At 37.8% G+C, this 18,116-nt stretch overlaps 1 protein-coding gene across 6 annotated transcripts in view; it reads right to left on the reverse strand.

Moving 5' to 3' along the window:
• Positions 1 to 18,116, reverse strand: part of abi3bpb (ABI family, member 3 (NESH) binding protein b) — a 33,389-nt gene that overhangs the window by 4,701 nt on the left and 10,572 nt on the right. The window contains exons 3-16 of one of the 6 annotated variants that reach the window (XM_085347937.1): positions 13,935 to 14,003; positions 13,720 to 13,852; positions 11,436 to 11,617; positions 11,169 to 11,224; positions 10,506 to 10,530; positions 10,057 to 10,137; positions 9,578 to 9,652; positions 6,797 to 7,000; positions 5,564 to 5,641; positions 4,907 to 5,098; positions 3,942 to 4,007; positions 1,836 to 1,922; positions 272 to 340; positions 37 to 162 (exon numbers count right to left, since the gene is read on the reverse strand). In XM_085347937.1, the coding sequence (XP_085204063.1) occupies positions 37 to 162; positions 272 to 340; positions 1,836 to 1,922; positions 3,942 to 4,007; positions 4,907 to 5,098; positions 5,564 to 5,641; positions 6,797 to 7,000; positions 9,578 to 9,652; positions 10,057 to 10,137; positions 10,506 to 10,530; positions 11,169 to 11,224; positions 11,436 to 11,617; positions 13,720 to 13,852; positions 13,935 to 14,003 (1,443 nt within the window). The remainder of the gene's footprint in view (positions 1 to 36; positions 163 to 271; positions 341 to 1,835; positions 1,923 to 3,941; positions 4,008 to 4,906; positions 5,099 to 5,563; positions 5,642 to 6,796; positions 7,001 to 9,577; positions 9,653 to 10,056; positions 10,138 to 10,505; positions 10,531 to 11,168; positions 11,225 to 11,435; positions 11,618 to 13,719; positions 13,853 to 13,934; positions 14,004 to 18,116) is intronic. The other 5 variants (XM_085347938.1, XM_085347939.1, XM_085347940.1 and 2 more) reach the window with 5 other exon arrangements.

Raw genomic sequence — 18,116 nt, forward strand, 5'->3', positions numbered from 1 at the left:
GACTACTACTTGATTGCCAAGTGGAAATCTTTGTACCAGTAGTAGTTGGTGTTGCAGTTGTGGTCTGTTTCCGTTCTTGTTTGATCGGCTTGGCGGTCACTGCTGGTACTTTGGGTTTCAGGACAGGCAGTTTATCATTCTGTTTGAAGTTGTTAACTTTGTCTGATGGAAAATATGTAAACAAAAACAGTTCAACCTTCAGAAAACTATAAATGTCGCAGTTAAACAAGGGTGTAGACAAAGTTCATTGTTTTTCTTATTGAGTTCCTACCCGTTTCTCCAGGTTTTCCAACCAAATTTGGCTTCTTGTTGATCTGTATTGCTGGACGAGCAGGAGATCCTGAAAGAAACAAAAACATTATCTTGTTACAACCACCTTATCAGCCTTTATTTTACTGTCCTGATCTAAACCATCTCTGCACTTGTGACTTTTTGTATTAAAGGGTCTCTTTCATGTACAGTCATTTCAAATTTATTTTACTACTATTCATATAAAGTGCTGCAATAATTTTCTAAAGTATTACATGATGGGAATGTCTCTGTTTTAGATCAGATTCAGGCCTGTTCTGTAGTCTGTGGACAGTATTGCTTTACATAAGGCAAAAATAAAGCTTTAACAGCCAATTTGGATCTATTTTCTAGCCAGGTGCTGTCTAATCTCTTGAAATATATATTTTTTCAGCTAAGGTAGAACTCCCTACCCATTTCCAAATGCCAAATAAACCTTAAAACATGAACAATTCCTTGTAATCCCACAAGATCTTTTGTGTTTTTCTGACTAAAGTCCAGAACCTGCAGCCAATTACACCCCACCCCTGCCCCCTTTCCTCTTATTTAAGCAGAAGCCAAATTCTTCACAATCAAGGAATTGACTCGGTTCCAAAACTAAATAGAATAAATGCAAAGCCAGGAACATGAAAGATGATGGAGTCCTGAAACATGTTAGCTCGTAACATGAAACAACACAGATGCATTCCTTTCAATCAGTTGCATGTAAATATGTATGATGGGCTGCCTGTATGAATGTTTGCTGTTGTTTGACATGAAGTTTGGCTAAAATTGTTTAAGCTTCATAGAGATATTTTGCTTACTTGGATAAACCTTGTATTATTCTTGGACATAAATTAGGAGGCTTGTCAAGAAACCACAAGAGGTACAGTGTTCTCAAAGGATCATTATATTGGAAGGTCAGAGTGGAAACTGTGCTATAATTATAGCCTATGTTCAGAAATGCCTCGTGATTACAATACAGAACTAGAATAAATACATATTGGTATGATTTTTTTCACACAAATAATTCTAAAATAAAAATCAAACAGAGGTTTCCACATTCTGATGAAAACTGTCCAATGCACGCCATGCTGTCCTGGTTCGCGTGAGGGTTTTCTAAACACGGCATCTCTGCAGCAAGATGTCTGAAGCTCATCGCACTCGCAATCAGGCAAGAAGCACAAGCTGAAGCATTTGGACCCTGGACAGAACTTTTTTAAAATAATACCAAAGGTCCAGTCGAGATGCCAGGTTCATCACAGGCTAATTAGAAACAGTCTCCTCCTTTAATTTCTGTGGTGAGAAAAAGCGCAAAGCTCTGCAAAGTGAGGTTCTGTAAAAGTAAGCTAACGATCAGGGGAGCGCATACTTTCCAAAGCCTTTGGCCAAAACTTTCAAGCTGACGGCCAGTATTTTCCTTCATGGTCCTTCTAAAGATTTGTTTCTGGACATGTAACACCACCAAACCATGCAGTCTTAACGATGTAGAGCAACTGGAGCGGCAGTCAGCACACGGCATGGGCAAGTTTTGGGTGCAGACAAATGAAATTCATGCCGTTACCAACCATAAACCCACTCTTCTGTCGTGGGACCCGAACGACCAAACACTTCAGGGAGTTCAGACTTCTTTTCCTCCAGCAATGAGTTGTTCACTGCAGCAGGAGAGGCACTGCGATTAAAACTGGAGTTTGTATTCAATACTGAAATAAAGCCCTGAGATGCCTTGGCCATTTTTCGGTTTTGTATTTTTAAGTTTCTGTCAAAAAGTCATAGATCAGTGGTTTCTGGGTGTTAAAATACAAAAGACAAAACATCAAAACTAGAAAACTGATGACACCAAAACCAGCTCATGCATACTGGACAGGAAGACCATGCCCACCATGACACCATGCACAATGTAAATCATTAACTGTATAATTCACTATAAACTTTTGTAAACTGTGATCTGACCGGGTTTCAATTGTCAGATGGGTTCTGAGGGTGGCCTAACTCATAATACAACTGAATCTAAAGTGAAAGTTCTCATAACCCATATCACCCTCTTTTTTTAGCTGCTTATGAAAGACTTCAAATTCTATTGAATTTTCTGATGCTTGAAAGTCACTGCAGAGAGTTTAACCTCTGCTGAAGGTATTACTAGAATAACTTCTATACACTTAAAAACACTTTTGCTGGTACAAAAAAAAATATGTATGCTTATTCTCCTAAAAAACAAATGAAAAAAAAAGTTTTCTAATATTTTTCTTTCATTGGTACGTTAGTTCCTATTCCAAATAAATATTGCAGCCAGTTTGCGCCAACAACTTGTTAAGCCTATTAAAGTAATTGTTGGAGCAAAATTACTATTTTCTTTCCTAGTTGGGTTGGAAACTACTCCAAATCATCAGAAAGTAAACCAAACACTACAAATAAAATAATGGTATTGAGTTTGAGAGAGAGCCCATATAGCAACTATTATAACTACTACTATATCAATGTACAGAGTAAAGCTCAACAAGTGTAGGCAGGTCTGAGCCAGCAATAACACGCTACACCAGCTCTCATTAACTAAGTTACATTTTAGAAGCATTACTTTAACTAAAAGAGTAACAACACTCCCAATAACATTGATGCCTTATATGTATATTTTTAGATATTTCTCTATAAACTTAAAAGGCCAGTTTCAGAAAAAGGATTCGAATCAATTCGTAGCTCTTGATAATAATCTTGACAGGTTATTTTCTGTCAATTTTTATCATTTTCAGCAGATAACAGACTATTTTCTTTAGATTATAACTCTGGAAACACTATTTAAACTACACACAGCTTTTTTTTTTTAAAAAAAACAAAACAAAAAAACATCATGCTAATGTTCCCAAAAACTGCAAAAACTGTGCAGTAGCATAAAAAAGTTTGAATTCTGGGGAAATGGCCAAAGTTTAAAAAAATCAATAGTCAACCCTGCAGACAACAAATAGCTTAATTATTCAATACTTTTGTAAAACACAATCTTTAAACATACATCCACAAACAAACTTTTTCAGTGACCTTAGTGTATTATCTGACCATTTTCATCTGCAGATGGAGTTCATCCAAGAAAATATACATTATTTCAAACTGGTCAGAGTTTAATGTTTTTAAACTGGTTCTAAGGAATAATTAAAACTTTTTGTGAAATATTCTACATGGTTATTAGAGCAAAGCAGTGAAACAGTGAAGCAGTGAAATGGTTTTTAGCCCAGCACCCAAAGAGTTGAAGAGGTCTCAGGTCTCTGAATTTGCTACAGTTTCCCCAACCACAACCTTAAACCAGATGGTTAAACACTCCCCACCACCAACAGCTTGTAGAACACAGAGGGACACAATCAGCTGCTGAGCTTAAGTAACCAACTCACATAATCAACCATGTGCAGCGTCTTGATTAGTTAAATCTCTCTGACTGAAGCTTTGCTCAAAACTGGCTTGAGGCAGCGAATGTGGGACAAAAAGACAACACAGATGGACAGACCAATGGTGGACAAACAGGTGGATGGATGGATGGATGGATGAATAGTGCATGGACATTAAAGTATTAATAAAAAATGGAGGGACACAAAAAACACCAACAAGAGCTGCAGTGGAGGTGAAAATGCTGCAAAAGCGAGTGAAGGGTTAATGATGAAACACAGAAAGACAAACAAGGTCTTTTTTACCCAATCGAGGTCGGGACCATATGGCCGGTTTAGGTGGGGAAATGCCCCGGTGTGGTTGTCCATTTACTGTTGGGAGAAAACTAAGTGTTATGAAGGGAAAGAAACTGTCTCTGAAAACTGAACCTGATGAGAGGACAATCAACCAAGTCCTTTTCTAACCAAATAAATCTTCTTTTTTTTTTACTTGTCTTGACTATTTGGAACACCTACTTTTCCCATTTTTCCCCAACTTTTGTCCATTTCCTTAACTGTACAGAATTCCTTAATTCTTGTCATGGATCAGTTATGAACCAAAGATAAACCTTAATGTGCATTATTTATTCTGGAAGCAATATAAAATCCCACTAGTTGATCTATTAAACTTTTAGCCAAAGCTTTTAACGGACTTGTTTGGTTGTTCACCTGAAAGGTTCATTTAGCAGCTAACAGTTAACAAAAATGAAGTTTCACAGCATTTAATCAGAAAAAAGGCAAAAGTAAAATTGTGTTGAGGGGTGATGAGATGCGAAACAGTGTTGAGACACATAAGAAATTCTTTCTTAAAATTGAAAGAATAGTGGCATAGAAAACCATTGCAAAAGCCCCCAAAATGTCTCAGACAGTAACAATAGATGGGAAACTGGAAGATAATGAGTCCACAAGAGGCAAAACCAATCAGCGTTGATTAGAATATCTCAAGATTCTACAACCTAAATAGTAGGTATATTTGATATTTCAGTTCTTTTTGGTATCAATTTTTATCGACTTGATTTTAGAATCTTGAACAAGAGAGAAATATAATCAATAAGCCTGTAAGTATTTTTCCAATTTGCATTTGACTTGAAAAGAAAAGTCAAACTTAAACTTGAGTACTTGAAATTAGATATATTTCATGGCTTAGCCTATCAAAACATTTTCCCCTTGGACAGTAAAAGACAGCAAAGCAGCAAAGTGAACATAAAAGAAACAGGTACAAGGAGGATTACCCCCAAGTTTCCCTGAAGTTGGGGATGAGTTACTCGATCTAGAGGAGGGGGAGTGGGGCTGTCTGAAGCCATTAGAGAAGGGAAAGAGAGGGTTTCTCGATGCAGGCCTCATGGATCCGGTAACTGTGGTAGCTGCTGGGTTGTAGGGCTGCAAGGGCAGCGATGGAGTGAGATTTCTTTTGTTTCCTTGACCTAAAAGATCAAAAACAGTTGCACGGCCTGTGTTACAGTCTGATCTGACCTTTATCTGTGTTGGCAGACAAGCGAGCTTGCAGCAGCCCTGTGCAGCATCGTTAGTGATGGACCATTAAATCTGATGTCATTGAATTTATGGAATAAATAAACAAATGAGCATGATGGGACCAAGATGATTCTTTAAGCGCTCACAATCTTGAAAAACCAGTCATCGAAGATGCTGATGAATTTTGATAACTGGAAGATTGTGTGCTGCATGCAAACACCAGATGAAATGTGCGTGAAGGTGATACTCCTGGATTGAGCAGCCATTCCTGTGGAAAAAAACCTTTAGCACTAATTTCACTGGAAGCTGCCTGGAAGCTCAAGGGAAAGAGATGATTGCAAATTAACAGCAGACAGACATAGCAAGGTTGCTTTTGATTGCAAGATGAAGGAAGCTGTTTGTGAGGTTGTTATTACCCCATGTGTTAGTTTTGGCCCGCTCATTGGCCAGTGCTGATCTCAGCAGTGATGAGCCGTCCTGTGATTTGCCAACAGCTGTATGAAAAAAAGAAGGTTGAACACTAAAAAAAAAATGAAGGCCTTTTTCAGTTTGAGAGATGGTCTGCATCCTGTCAAATTAAAACCTGAAAATGTAAATATTCTTCTTAAAGTTTGCCAAGCAGAACTGACTGTTGAGAAGGTAAGACACGAATGGCAAGACTTTTTAAAGCCTCGGTTACATTTGGATTCAAAGTGCATTTAAGAAGTAGGATTTGACTATGAAGACTTATCACGAGCTCTTTCCTCAAAATCTTACAAAGGTGGTGTAGAACCTAAAAAAATGTATGTGACCAGTGTAGGATGTGCTGTCTTTAGCCAATAGTCCACCAACTCCTGGTACCAGATCTTTTCACATAGTGCAAAGTACATCTGGCACTTGCCTTGGTAACAGGGTGATATAGTAACAGTCGCCAGGGCCCTTTGACCTCAAATGAGCAGTTTACGGAGGCAGAAATTAAATCTAAATAAAAGTAAGTATTCAGTCAGTTATGTCTCAGCTGTCTAAAAAAATACATTTAAAACCAACCAATTTTGTAGAACTGCTATGATTATTTTCAACACCTTAGGTAATGTGTGATAAAAAGATTTTAAGATCTATACATTTTTTAAAAAGTACTTTGTTGACAGCAGCTGAGTGTGCTACATTTCTTTGTAAAGTTCAACTGTTGGATGAAACTCTTATTTTTGTGGGCCCACACAGTTTAAAAAGAAAAGAAAATACACTGATTCATTTGGTGAAAAGAAAAATTAAACACAGAACATTGTTAACTATGTTCATACTCATTTTTGAAGAACAACATTGCATTACTTACACCCCCAAAAGGCTTAGATATTGAGAGATACAACATCTCACAGAAGCAGAAAGAGGATTTTTTAGAAGAAGCCAACTTTTGAAAAGAACATTTGGCATTTTTGGGACAGAATATGGCAAATGCAGTGAAACTATTTGCAGATGATGCTTTTATATTCATGGACACCATACACTGAGTCTAGAACATTTTTAAGTATTAAGCGACATGGATAGACAAGACAGATATTTTTCAACCAAAGCTGACTATGATAAAACTGTATGTTTTCTAAAACGTAATGATTATGTCACAGACAAAAAAAAGAAAGAAAGACAAAAAAAAGATTGTAAGGAGGAATTACCATTGGGGTTACGAGGCTTCTCAGGTGCACTAGTGGGTGCCTTAGTGGTTTGCACATGACTGGAGTCACCTCTGGAGGCTAACTTAGTAAGAAGGACGGCTGTGATGTTGGCATGGGGGGCTTTGGTGGACAGAAGTTTGGGGAGGGCAGGAGTGGGAATATCCGCTGGTTGGGTGTTGTTGTTTCTAATTGTGTTTCCTTTTTCTGGGATGAAAGAGAAGAGAGGTACTGAGGTCATAGGAAACTGGTCAGTGTTTGTTTTTGCACGATGTGTACACTATGATATAAAATAAAATAGACATGCATTTTGACTAATTTCATCCAGCAACTCTGGAGAAATTCAAGTCATCAGATACATGTCTTTCAAAACTGGAAAGTTGTTTAGCTTTTCTGTCAGGATAGGACATGGTATAGATACTTCATTTGATACTAAATAAAACATGTTCATAATGAAGGGTCCTCACTGGCTTATTGGTTGGTGATATGCAGTAGTGTGAAAAAGTGTTTGCCCTCTTCCTGATTTCTGTTCTTTTTTATGTTTGTCACACTTAAATGTATGAGATCATCAAAAACTGTCAATATTAGGCAAAACACAGAATGCAGTTTTTAAACACAGGTTTAAGAAGTCACTTAAATAGCACCCGCCTGACAGAGTGGAATAGACCAAAACATCCTCAATGTCATACATTATGATGCAATCCAAGGAAATCCAGGAACAAATGAGAAACAAATTAATTGAGATCTCTCAGTTTGGAAAACATTATAAAGCCATTTCTAAAGCTGTGGGACTCCAGCAAACCACAGTGAGAGCTATTATCCACAAATGCAAAAACATTAAACAGCTGTGAACCTTCGCAGGAGTTGCCGGCCAAACAAAATTACCCCAAAAGCACACCGACGACTCATTCAAGAGGTCACAAAAGACACCATAACAACATCTAAACAACTGCAGGCCTCACTTGCCTCAGTTAAGGTTAGTGTTCATGACTCCACCATGAGAAAGAGACTGGGCAAAATGGCCTGCATGACAGAGTTCCAAGACCACTGCTGAGCTAAAGAGCATGAAGGATTGTCTAAGTGTTGCTAGAAAACATCTTTCTGATCCCCAAGACTTTTGGGAAAATACTCTGTGGAGTGACAAAATAAAAGCTGAGCTTTTTGGAAGGTGTGTATGCCATTAAATATGATGTAAAGTAACACAGTATTTCAGAAAAGGAACTTTATACCATCATTAAAAATGGTGGTGGTAGTGTGATGGTCTAGGGATGTTTTGCTGCTTCAGGAACTGGAAGACTTGCTATGGTAAAAGGAACCATGAATTCTGCTCTCTACTAAAATATCCTGAAGGAGAATGCTATAACATACTTGGTTTCTGCAACAGGACAACCATTCAAAACACACCAGCAAGTCCACCTCTTAATAAAAACAAAATGGAGATTTTGGAGTGGCCTAGTCAAAGTCCTGACCTCAATCTGACTGAGATGCTGTGGCATGACCTTACAGAGGCAGGTATTGCTCAAAAACCCTCCAATGTGGCTGAATTACAAGAATTCTGCAAAGAGGGGTAAGCCAAAATTCCTCCACAGTGCTGTAAAAGACTGATTGCCAGTTATCGCAAATGCTTGACTCCACTTGCTGCTGCTTGTTCCAGCTATTAGGTTTAGCAGGAAATCACTTTTGCACATGCAGTTTTTTTTTGTTGTTGTCCCCCCCCCCCCCCCCCCCCCCCCCCTTAATAATAAACACCTTCATTCAGAAACTGTTTTTTGTGTTTACTTGTGTTATCTGTGTCTAATATTGAGTTCTTTTGGGATGATCTGAAACATTGACGTGTGACAAACATACAAAAAAAACAGAAGATCAGGAAAGGAGCAAATACTTTTTCACACCATTGTATTTAGCCAGCATTTTCCTGTTGTAGATCAAGATCTAATATTTCTGTTAAAACCAATTAGAAATCTCTGGTTTCATACCAGATACCCAGCCCTAGATTCCACAAGATTTGTTTATTTTCAAACAGATGCCTAAAGAATTTGATTTTGTTCCCTATAATCTCGTACCTCAGAGAAATACAGAAAAGTTTGAAGACATTGTACTTTGGGAGGATTTTGCAGAACGACTTGTGTTGGCTTTCCTGGATGGGAAATTCCAACCACGTCTGCGTCTGAACTGGCTGACATGCACTCCTGACATGCAGACTGACTGAAGAGAGCGGTGACTTGCAACAAGTAGGATGGGGACAGCTGGACAGACAGACAAGAAGGATGACAGAGGAATGGAGGAGTTCTGACTGAAACTGGTTTACTTTAAATAGCTGATGGTTTGAATATAATCTACATATTTAATGATAATGCTGTAATGTTGAGCCCTTGTACCTCTCAGAGGTAAAAAATATCAGGTATTAATTGAAAAGTCTAAGAAAGAGAAATATCATTGATCAAAGAAAGCAGCTGAAAGGAGAAAAGAAAATTGATGATGAATGCTGAAGCATGATGGCTGTCATATACATTTCAGCAGTGTGGTTTGAAAAAATGAGCTGCAGCTACTTTTGGAATGGGCAGGCCAAGGGGAACTTACTGATCTCCAGGGACATCATTTCCTCGCCTTGTTTTGACTTTCTAACTGGGCTTAAGACATGCTAACATGCAGCCAATCTCAATAGCTGCACACCCCACCTCCACCCCTCCCAGGTGCACCACAGGCTCAGGCGAAGCAGGTAAAGATGGACTGCAAATGAGTGAAGCTGATGATTAAAGAATAAAAGAGCGTCTGTTTCGTTACCCGGGGACACGTGAGGAAATTTGGGCTCAGAAGAGCCAGGCACAGGGATAGTTTCCTGCTGGCTCTCGGGAGGTGCTGTTGGAAATAACACGGTGGGTTTATAAGAGGAAAAATGTCAAAATTAAAGAGGATAGAGTTGGAGAGACAATCAATTCTTTGTGAAACCTAGTTTGGGAAAAGCAGCCATTGGGTTAGACTGATGAGGCTTTTTATAAACAAATCTTCAACATCCTTTAGTGCTGTGAATTTCTTACTTTTCTAACATTTAAAGAATGTTGGTATTACTATTATTTGCTTTCTCACTTTCTCACATCTGCAATGTGAGGATTGAAACTGCATTTTGGTGCCTGTTTTCCATCAGTGGAACCCTTTAAGGAAGCTTTTGTGCTGTGCTGTGTGAGAAACTTCTCTGTTGCCCAGAGAGGAAGAAAAGTAAAAGTATGCAGACAGGGAGAAAAGAAAGAAAGAGCGGTAATCACCAAAGGACGTGCGTGGAGCTCCAGGGAACCCTGGGTTTTTGAACAAAGTAGGTGTTCGAGGGCCCGTTCCGTTGTGGAGGGCTGCAAACAAGTCAACAAAGATGTTAAAAGAAAAACAATGAAATGGTTCAGCATGAGCAGTTCAGCAGACGGATGTCTAAGTGCACAATACAAGACTGATGTTTTCAGAAAGATGAGCAGCTATTATATTTGGTGCATAAAGCTTTTGGCTTGAACTTCAGGATAATTGGAAGTTGTTGTTTTTTTCCTACTGCAAAGTGTGAGTGTTTCGAACCAGCCTGAACCTGTTTTGTTGTGGTGGCCTATGAGAACACATTACTGACTGTACATACCTAAACTGAAGTCAAACAGATTCCACAAATCATGCCAGGAAGAGATAATGACTGAACAGACTATATATTAATTAAAGACAAAATCATAAATCTTACCATAACGAGGAGCAAAGAGGGGCGTCTGTTTGTAAAAGAAAAAAAAAGAAAGAACAAAGAATGTCAACTTTAGACATGTTTAAATCAAATATACATAAACACAAGGACTCCTAAGCTCGTGATGCACTGCTTTGAAAAATTTGACCTCAACCTTTAAATTCTGTGGAAACCCAGAGGTAATTTTCCTTTAATGAAGACTTATTATCTTCACCTTTAATTTTATTTACAATGTTTTTGTATATCTTCCTATTTTCTTTCTTCAAGTTTTATTAATTTAAGAAAACCTTTTTTGCATATTCATTGCCATAATACTTTACATTAAATATGAAGTAAGCTTACTGACCAAAAACAAATACACAAATTAAAAATATGGCACATTTTTTGATGTTTTAGAATTTAGCCATAATAAATAGCCATAATTATACAAAAGCAAACAGTAAAAAATGTTATTAATGTCACATAAAGTAAGCGCAGCATAGTTTGTTCATGTTATTATTTACTTCATTAAATATTTTTCAAGTACATTTTGAGGTATTTAAGTAAATATAAAGTTTGAAGCAGTCTATTCTACATGTATCCATGATTTAAAAATTTTAAAGGTCATCACATTTACATCGCAGATGTAGTAGCATTTACTTTGTTACAGTACAGCAGGTTACTTACCCCCAGCTTGACTGGAGGACTGTTACGTGGCTTGTATGATTTCTGTCTATTTTTATCTGTGAAAAAAGTGCAGAGAAAAAGCAGTAAAATTAATCATTATTATTATTAAAGATCGATTAGCCATTGCTTTGCAAAAAAAATGATAATAAAAACTTTTCTTGGAAGAGATTGTAAACTTTTTCTTAACATCAAAATCAAGGCTTGATGTTTTCTTTAGCTTGAGCCTTTATGATTCCAGTGGTGACAAGTACGTAAGTAACTCCTTACTGCCCATGCTGGTGTTGTGGATGACCGGTTTGCTCCATGTGCCACTGCGGTCATCCTTGTTGGAGCGGATGCCAAACTCATAAGGCGTGTTGGGTTTCAGGTTATCAATGACTGTGTCGCTTGTTGGGCATGTCTGGTAGATCCAATTCCTGTTTCTCTCTCTGTAGCGGATAGTGTAGAATCTGATGGAGAAAAAGGAAAAATGCCTTTACCAACAGCAAGGTGGTTAGATTGTCTGAAAACTGCCCTTGGAGCTCCTCAGAGTTCTATTTTTGGTCCATTGTATTTTAACTTCATATGCTTATATGTAATGGGTTTTTTGGGTTTTTGTTTTTTTTTTAATTCTCAATAGCTTGGTTGTGTTTCAGCAATACATCGATTTGGCCATGCTTACATTCATTAACTTTTATAAAACACAAAGGTTATCTTTGTAATTTACCCAGAGGAAACAGGTAAAGCAGCTGATCTAAACATGTTAGCAACCAGCTGCCTAATACTAATTCGAAAAAATACAAAGAAATGGGTTAATTAGGCTGACAGTATCACACATTTCTGGAGGAGTGACTCAAGCTCCTCATATTTTAGGTTTATATTGTGATAAACACAAATAGCAAGCCAAGTATTTGAAAAAAATTAATGCCATAATACCATTATGGTAAAGATTTTTATCAAGGATAGGAATAAAAATTACCTACAGATACAGCTGTGTAAAAAATGTACATGTTTGTCTACAAATTACAACTGGTGTGTATTTGTATCCATTGAAAGTGTGCTGTACATAAATAAATCTTTGGCTAACCAGCACTTACCACAGTTTAGGGAATCACAAAAATAGTTTTTTATTTATTTTACCTTTTTTTAAATTAGCTATTAAAATAACAAAATGCTTATAGTTACAGACTGAGGACAAACTGCCAGATGGTGTCCCAAATAATGGAACAAACTCCCCTGTAAGTCTTTGCTTTGGCTGCTCTTTGTTAAAGAGGCAGGTATTAACAGGAACTTGTGTGACACTGATATAAAGTTCATATGCAATCCAAAACTATGGCCACTATCTTACTTAAGCAGTTTGAAATTGTACTAATATCTGACCAACTGTTTTTATACATTGCTGTTAAGTGAAATAATGCTTTGAACTTTCAAAACTAAAATCAGAGAGATGCTTAAAGAGCCCATTTAGAGCTGCAGAACAAAAAGAATGTGCTTTCAAAGTGCAGCTTTTACATTTAATAGACTTTGACCCACTTTAAATACACTATAATTTTGTGTCTAGTTGATATTAAAGGGATTTGAAACTATATAAGGAGCCATAATGTCTGAGATTCATAGGTAGAAAAACTGGGTTATGCAGAAGTAAACAAAACTAAATCACTGATGACTGTGGTTGCAGGTCTGCTTCGTAGACTGTGCAAGATGTGTTCGGCTGCATCTTGTCAAAGTTTCCCTGATCACAAGGCTGAAGGTTTCAGAAAGCATCGAAGTGTCCCAGTGGTACGACATATGGATGACATACACAATCCAGTACCAGCGTCTTCATGCCGTGCGGTTTCTCTCTGGCTGCCTGTATCCACCGTGACCTCAGTGTGGAAACAACTTTGTCCATTAGGTGTTGTTAATTCTGGCGACCACAAAGCCAATCTCCACTTTCACTCCTTCAAGTTCTGTTTTTCAGAGCAGGGATCCAAAAATCTGAGGCAGCAGCCAAACCCTCCACAGATGGAGCTGACATTAGGTTTTAATAAGACGCCCAGAGTGGCAGAGGACGCCTAGGTCAGGCTTTCCAATGGCTCCTCCAACTTGTTTGACAGGGAAGGAAAAATATGTATTATTAGAGGCAGCAGAGATCAAGGGGTGATGGAAAAGAGCATTGGTGAGTCTCAGTCGGTGTAATATCACTCAACACACTGGGACAGTTCAAGCTCAACAGCAGTGGAGATTTCAGGGTTGTAATTCATCATCTTGATTGGTTGAAGGTGATTTGTCTCTGAGTAACGTCGAGCTTTGGAACAGGGCTTTCTGGTTGTCCATAAAACATAAAATACATGAGAGGAGGTAAAAAGCTTTCATGTTCACTAAACCAAAACTGGTTTTATGATGAATCTGTGACATATGTGAAGTTACTCATCATAAAGGTAAACCCCAAAAATTAATTTGCAATATTTTACCAGACTATGAACTGTTCCTTAAAATATCCCTGAAAGCTCAAAGCTTTAGAGACAGAGCTCAGTGTACAGCTTAGACAAAACATGCAATCAGCATTGGGACAACAAGTGAAGTTAATCACCCGTCTTCCAGACATTCGTTCATGATGTTCCCTTCATAGGGTGTCTTCAGATAGTTTCCCCAGGACAGTAGCACAGCGGTTGGGCTAATAGAACCAATCACCAGGTGAAGCGGCTTCTCCAGGTTCACTTTACCTGTTGGGACAAGTGAGTACAGAGTGAGACTATGTGTTGGCCTGTTTATCAGTTTGAAGCCCACATGTAGCTGCCAGCATACCTGTGCAGTGTTTCTTCACATCGTTAGCTGGGATTGGTTGGACGGCCACCAGGTACTTTGGTTCTGCATCTGAAAAACCATGTCAAATGAGGTCAGGCTTTGTGATGTACACCCAACAGAATGATGCAGACAAAGAAGAATAAAAGCCAACAACAACAAAGTTGGATAAAACCACAACACACAGTTGCAGACAGTACCATTTTTTTTTTCAAATAGTGGTACAGTTACAACCTGTACTGCTGCAACTACCATGGCAAGTATGTTGCAACCTTCCCTACAGAAACATGAACATCTCATGTGGGAGTTCATAGAGGCTGAAACATGTGAGGAATTCTGCACTCTCTTATGGTGATTATGTCATGGCGGGTATTGTTGCCCCCTCCCTCCCCCACCTTCCTCCCACACATGGACAGAAAGTAGACACACAGATGTGAATGATTATAGATAAGGAGAGAGTTTCTTTGCTGAAATACAAGGATGGCAGTTTAAACATCCACATGTGAAAACACTCACATCTTCTTTCATAATAATCTGATTTCCATCCAAGTCAAATGTTTTCTGCTTTTGTTCTTTGCGTCTTTAACTCCAGAGTTCAGCCTCAACCTTTTTGTGTTTATCTGTCATTTTTTCTGTTCTCACCCACATGCACGGTTTCCTTTTCCAGCACAAACTCATCTCTTAGTCTGACTTTCTTTAGTCAATTTAACAGTGCAAAGTGTGGCTTACATACAGGAACATTGGCCTAGATCCCCGTAAAAATAAAGAAACTTTTGTAAATGTCTGGGAATCACTGAGAACTCACTGATATTATATTCAGCACACATAACTACGGCACTATATGTATCATAAAACACTACAAAATATAAAATCACAAAAGCTACAAAGAGTTTTAAAGAGGTGTAAAAAAAAAAAAGTAAAGTATTACAAAAGTTATGATAAAACAGTTATGATGTAAAAATAGCTACAAAACTGCAAAACAACTAGGTGAACGCACCAGAAAGTCTTATAAAATAACAACAAAGTTTTGTAAAACAGCTATGAAGTGGTTTTAAAGAATAAAAATTACAGGTCAAAATCATTTGTAAGCCTACACTGAAAATCATTGTTCCTTTCTTAGTGACCTTTGAACTCCTCCTGATGACTGAGCTCTCTGAGTTTCACTCAGTCATCAGTGTGAAAGTAAAAGTTCCACCCTCACTTATTAAACCTCTCTGGAGACCTTTTTAAATGATGAATGACTGTTAAAGCAGCTGCTGTTTCTTCCTGCCTTTAGCCTGGACACCATTCAGCTTTTTTATTTATGACCAGTTATGGGGGAGGAACGCCTCACTGTCAAACTGAGCACATTTACTCTGCAAATATCGCCTGATTTTTGTGATCAATAACTCAGCTCCTCATATTTGATTAATATTTCAGCCATCTGTGCGATCAATATGGTAATTTCTTCCTGATGTTCTGTAGCATCTAACAAAGCCGCTGTCAGCTGATGAAATGCTTCTTTATCACAATCTCCTCATTCAAATGACTTCATTTAAAATTACAGCGTTTTCTGACAGTTCTCTGGACTGAGTGATGTTTAACTTTTTTTCCAAAAACAAACCAGTGTCTTTGTTGGTTTGAGAGGAGACTGTATTCATCTCTACAGGTGTAAACATGTCCCACCCCCCAAATGGCCCCATCTATCACATGCCCTAAACAGATTAAGGATTTGTCTGTATTTACCAAACCATCCTCCAAACTTGAGCCAAAATTCAGATGTTTTTAACACCATACAGTGCTACTGTTTCTCCACTCTCGTGCAGTAAAGTTTAAATTGAAACAGCAACAGTTTGCCTGCAGAGGAAATGGTGAAGTATCCCTGAGTCGTCATGAAGCCATGTTTGTGTCTCATGTGGCTAAAAAAACCAAAACCCCGAAACCACCGGCAGCATCGGATTTAAAGAGTCAACACTGCGGTTGCAGTCCTCCTGGAACTGCTGATGGATGATCCTCCATTGAGGGTTTTTAAACAGGAAGGTAAACACCGCAGGAAATGTTTAAGAGCAGTTCTGATACCACAGTCCCGCCCAGATCGTCAAACTGACATGACATGACCTTGAGGCAGAAGTGGCAGTGATGAGAGATGAGTGGTGAAAATGAAGAAGGAGATTAAATTAAAATTCTCCCAGAGGAGCTCCAAGATCCTCCTGTATCTAACTGTTTATATGTGTTTATCATCTGTCTGCTGGATTTAATTTTCCCACAGTGAGGAAAGTAAACATGACATGGAAGAATGGGATACCTGATTTTCCCAGCAGCACATGAACTCAGCATGTCTCATAATGCCAAGAAAGGAAGAAACACTTAGATCTGAATTATTCAAATCAAATAATCTGAAGATGTTTGGATGTGTGGTGAGCTGTCCACCAAACCTCAGCCAGATATTGCACAGTTTGAACAAGGTACAAACCCATATGGAAAAGATATAAATAAATCGTATAAAGTTTGTATCTGTCTTGTGTGAAACTTATATGAAAAGCATACAAGAGTGAAAACAGATATAAGATCCTTAGAAAAATTATATAAATGAAACTTGTATGTTTTGGATACTTACTAAAACAATATATGAAAGTGGCCACATTCATGAGTAAATCATATAAGCCTTATATGATTCACTATATGAAATAGGCCACATCTGATGCAAGTCTTTTATAATTTCTTTCTATTTCTTTTCCATATGGGAAGCTACTAAGTAAAGAAATGAAGCTCACAATTGATGAGAAAAGCTTTTTTGTTCACCGAACCTAAGCCAAATTTTAAGTCATATTAATTAATCATCAATGGCAAAATATATTTTATGTCATCAGAAATATACCAAGAAAATCAAAGCTAGACCATGCAAATTCTGGCAATTTTTAATCAGAATCATCAGAATCAGATTAGCTTATTAGTCTCAGAGGAAATTATGTGGTCACAGTTGCTCAAAGAGAGTCAGAAAACATACAGCATCCAAAAGACTAAAAAAACAGACCATAACTTAATCAAAAGTTGGAACTTCACTTCCATATCTGACTTAAGTATCTTTAATGCGATACACAGAGAGACTGGAGTAAAGCTGATGTTTCTCAGCAAACTACTAATGTTGTACCAATTTATAACACGAGCAAAATATTATGCCAGAGTTCGGATGTTTTCATCAAAGCCAATCAAGCAGTTGATGAGAAAATTGTCTTTAAAAGTTTGGGCTCTTTTTGTTGAAGTCTCCACCAAAACTGATGCCAACTTTTAAGGAAGTTCCATCAATCATCTGAGGAAAAACTACCACATTTATTTTTTACCAGAAATCTATCCAGAAAACCAGTGCCAGACACTCTGGCACAATTTGGCTATTTCTACCATAAGATTTGAAGAAAAAAAAAAGACAAAAATTTATCATCACACGAGTAAATGAGGGCCTGTCTACCAACCTTCAGCCGCCTCTTCATCATTGAATTAGTATCTTAGTGACCCACACAGAGAGACTGGAGCAAAGTCACTATTACTGTACATTAATCAGAAAAGTAGGGACGCAGTGAATAAAGTATTTAAAATAGCACCACTAAACCTCAGCCAACGTCTGTGTAATTTTAAACATAGTATGAAACTACTTCCAGCAGGATGAAAAAAAAGCTCAAAGCTGATAAGAACTGCAACTGCATCCAAAATCAGTAATGTCATTCATGAACAGCCCAATTTAGTTGATTTCAAAGAAAGTACAAAGCTAAATTTGCTACACTCTCATCACCAAGAAATTAAGCTCTCAAGGCTAAGAGAACCTGGATAAAAACATCCAAAAGGCAAGAAAAGTTGAGCGTTTTGGCACCTGTCCATCAACCGAAATGTTGTAGCCTCTTGACTTCTAATTCTGCCAACATACACGGCAATACTGAGCAAATTTTGGGTTTTCACACAAAGGATCACCACAAAACCTCAGCCAAATTTAGTCATATTTTAATGTTTCATAATGCCAACACGATAAGCAGTTTTGACCCAGGATTTATGTTTTTTTCACTTCCACATCTCTCACTAAAGCAAATGTATCCAAGACCATAAACAAACTTCAGCCAAATCTGGTGCTTTTTTGTGAGCATAATGCAGAGCCAATATTTGTCATTAGATGATAAATGGGCTTTCCTGCTTGAGGAGAAAAGTCCTCATAATTCT

Source organism: Diplotaxodon limnothrissa, linkage group LG23 (assembly GCF_057381915.1).
Source record: "Diplotaxodon limnothrissa isolate DT_005_m linkage group LG23, D_limnothrissa_male_GT1.1, whole genome shotgun sequence".
In the NCBI taxonomy this organism is placed as follows: Eukaryota; Metazoa; Chordata; class Actinopteri; order Cichliformes; family Cichlidae; genus Diplotaxodon; species Diplotaxodon limnothrissa.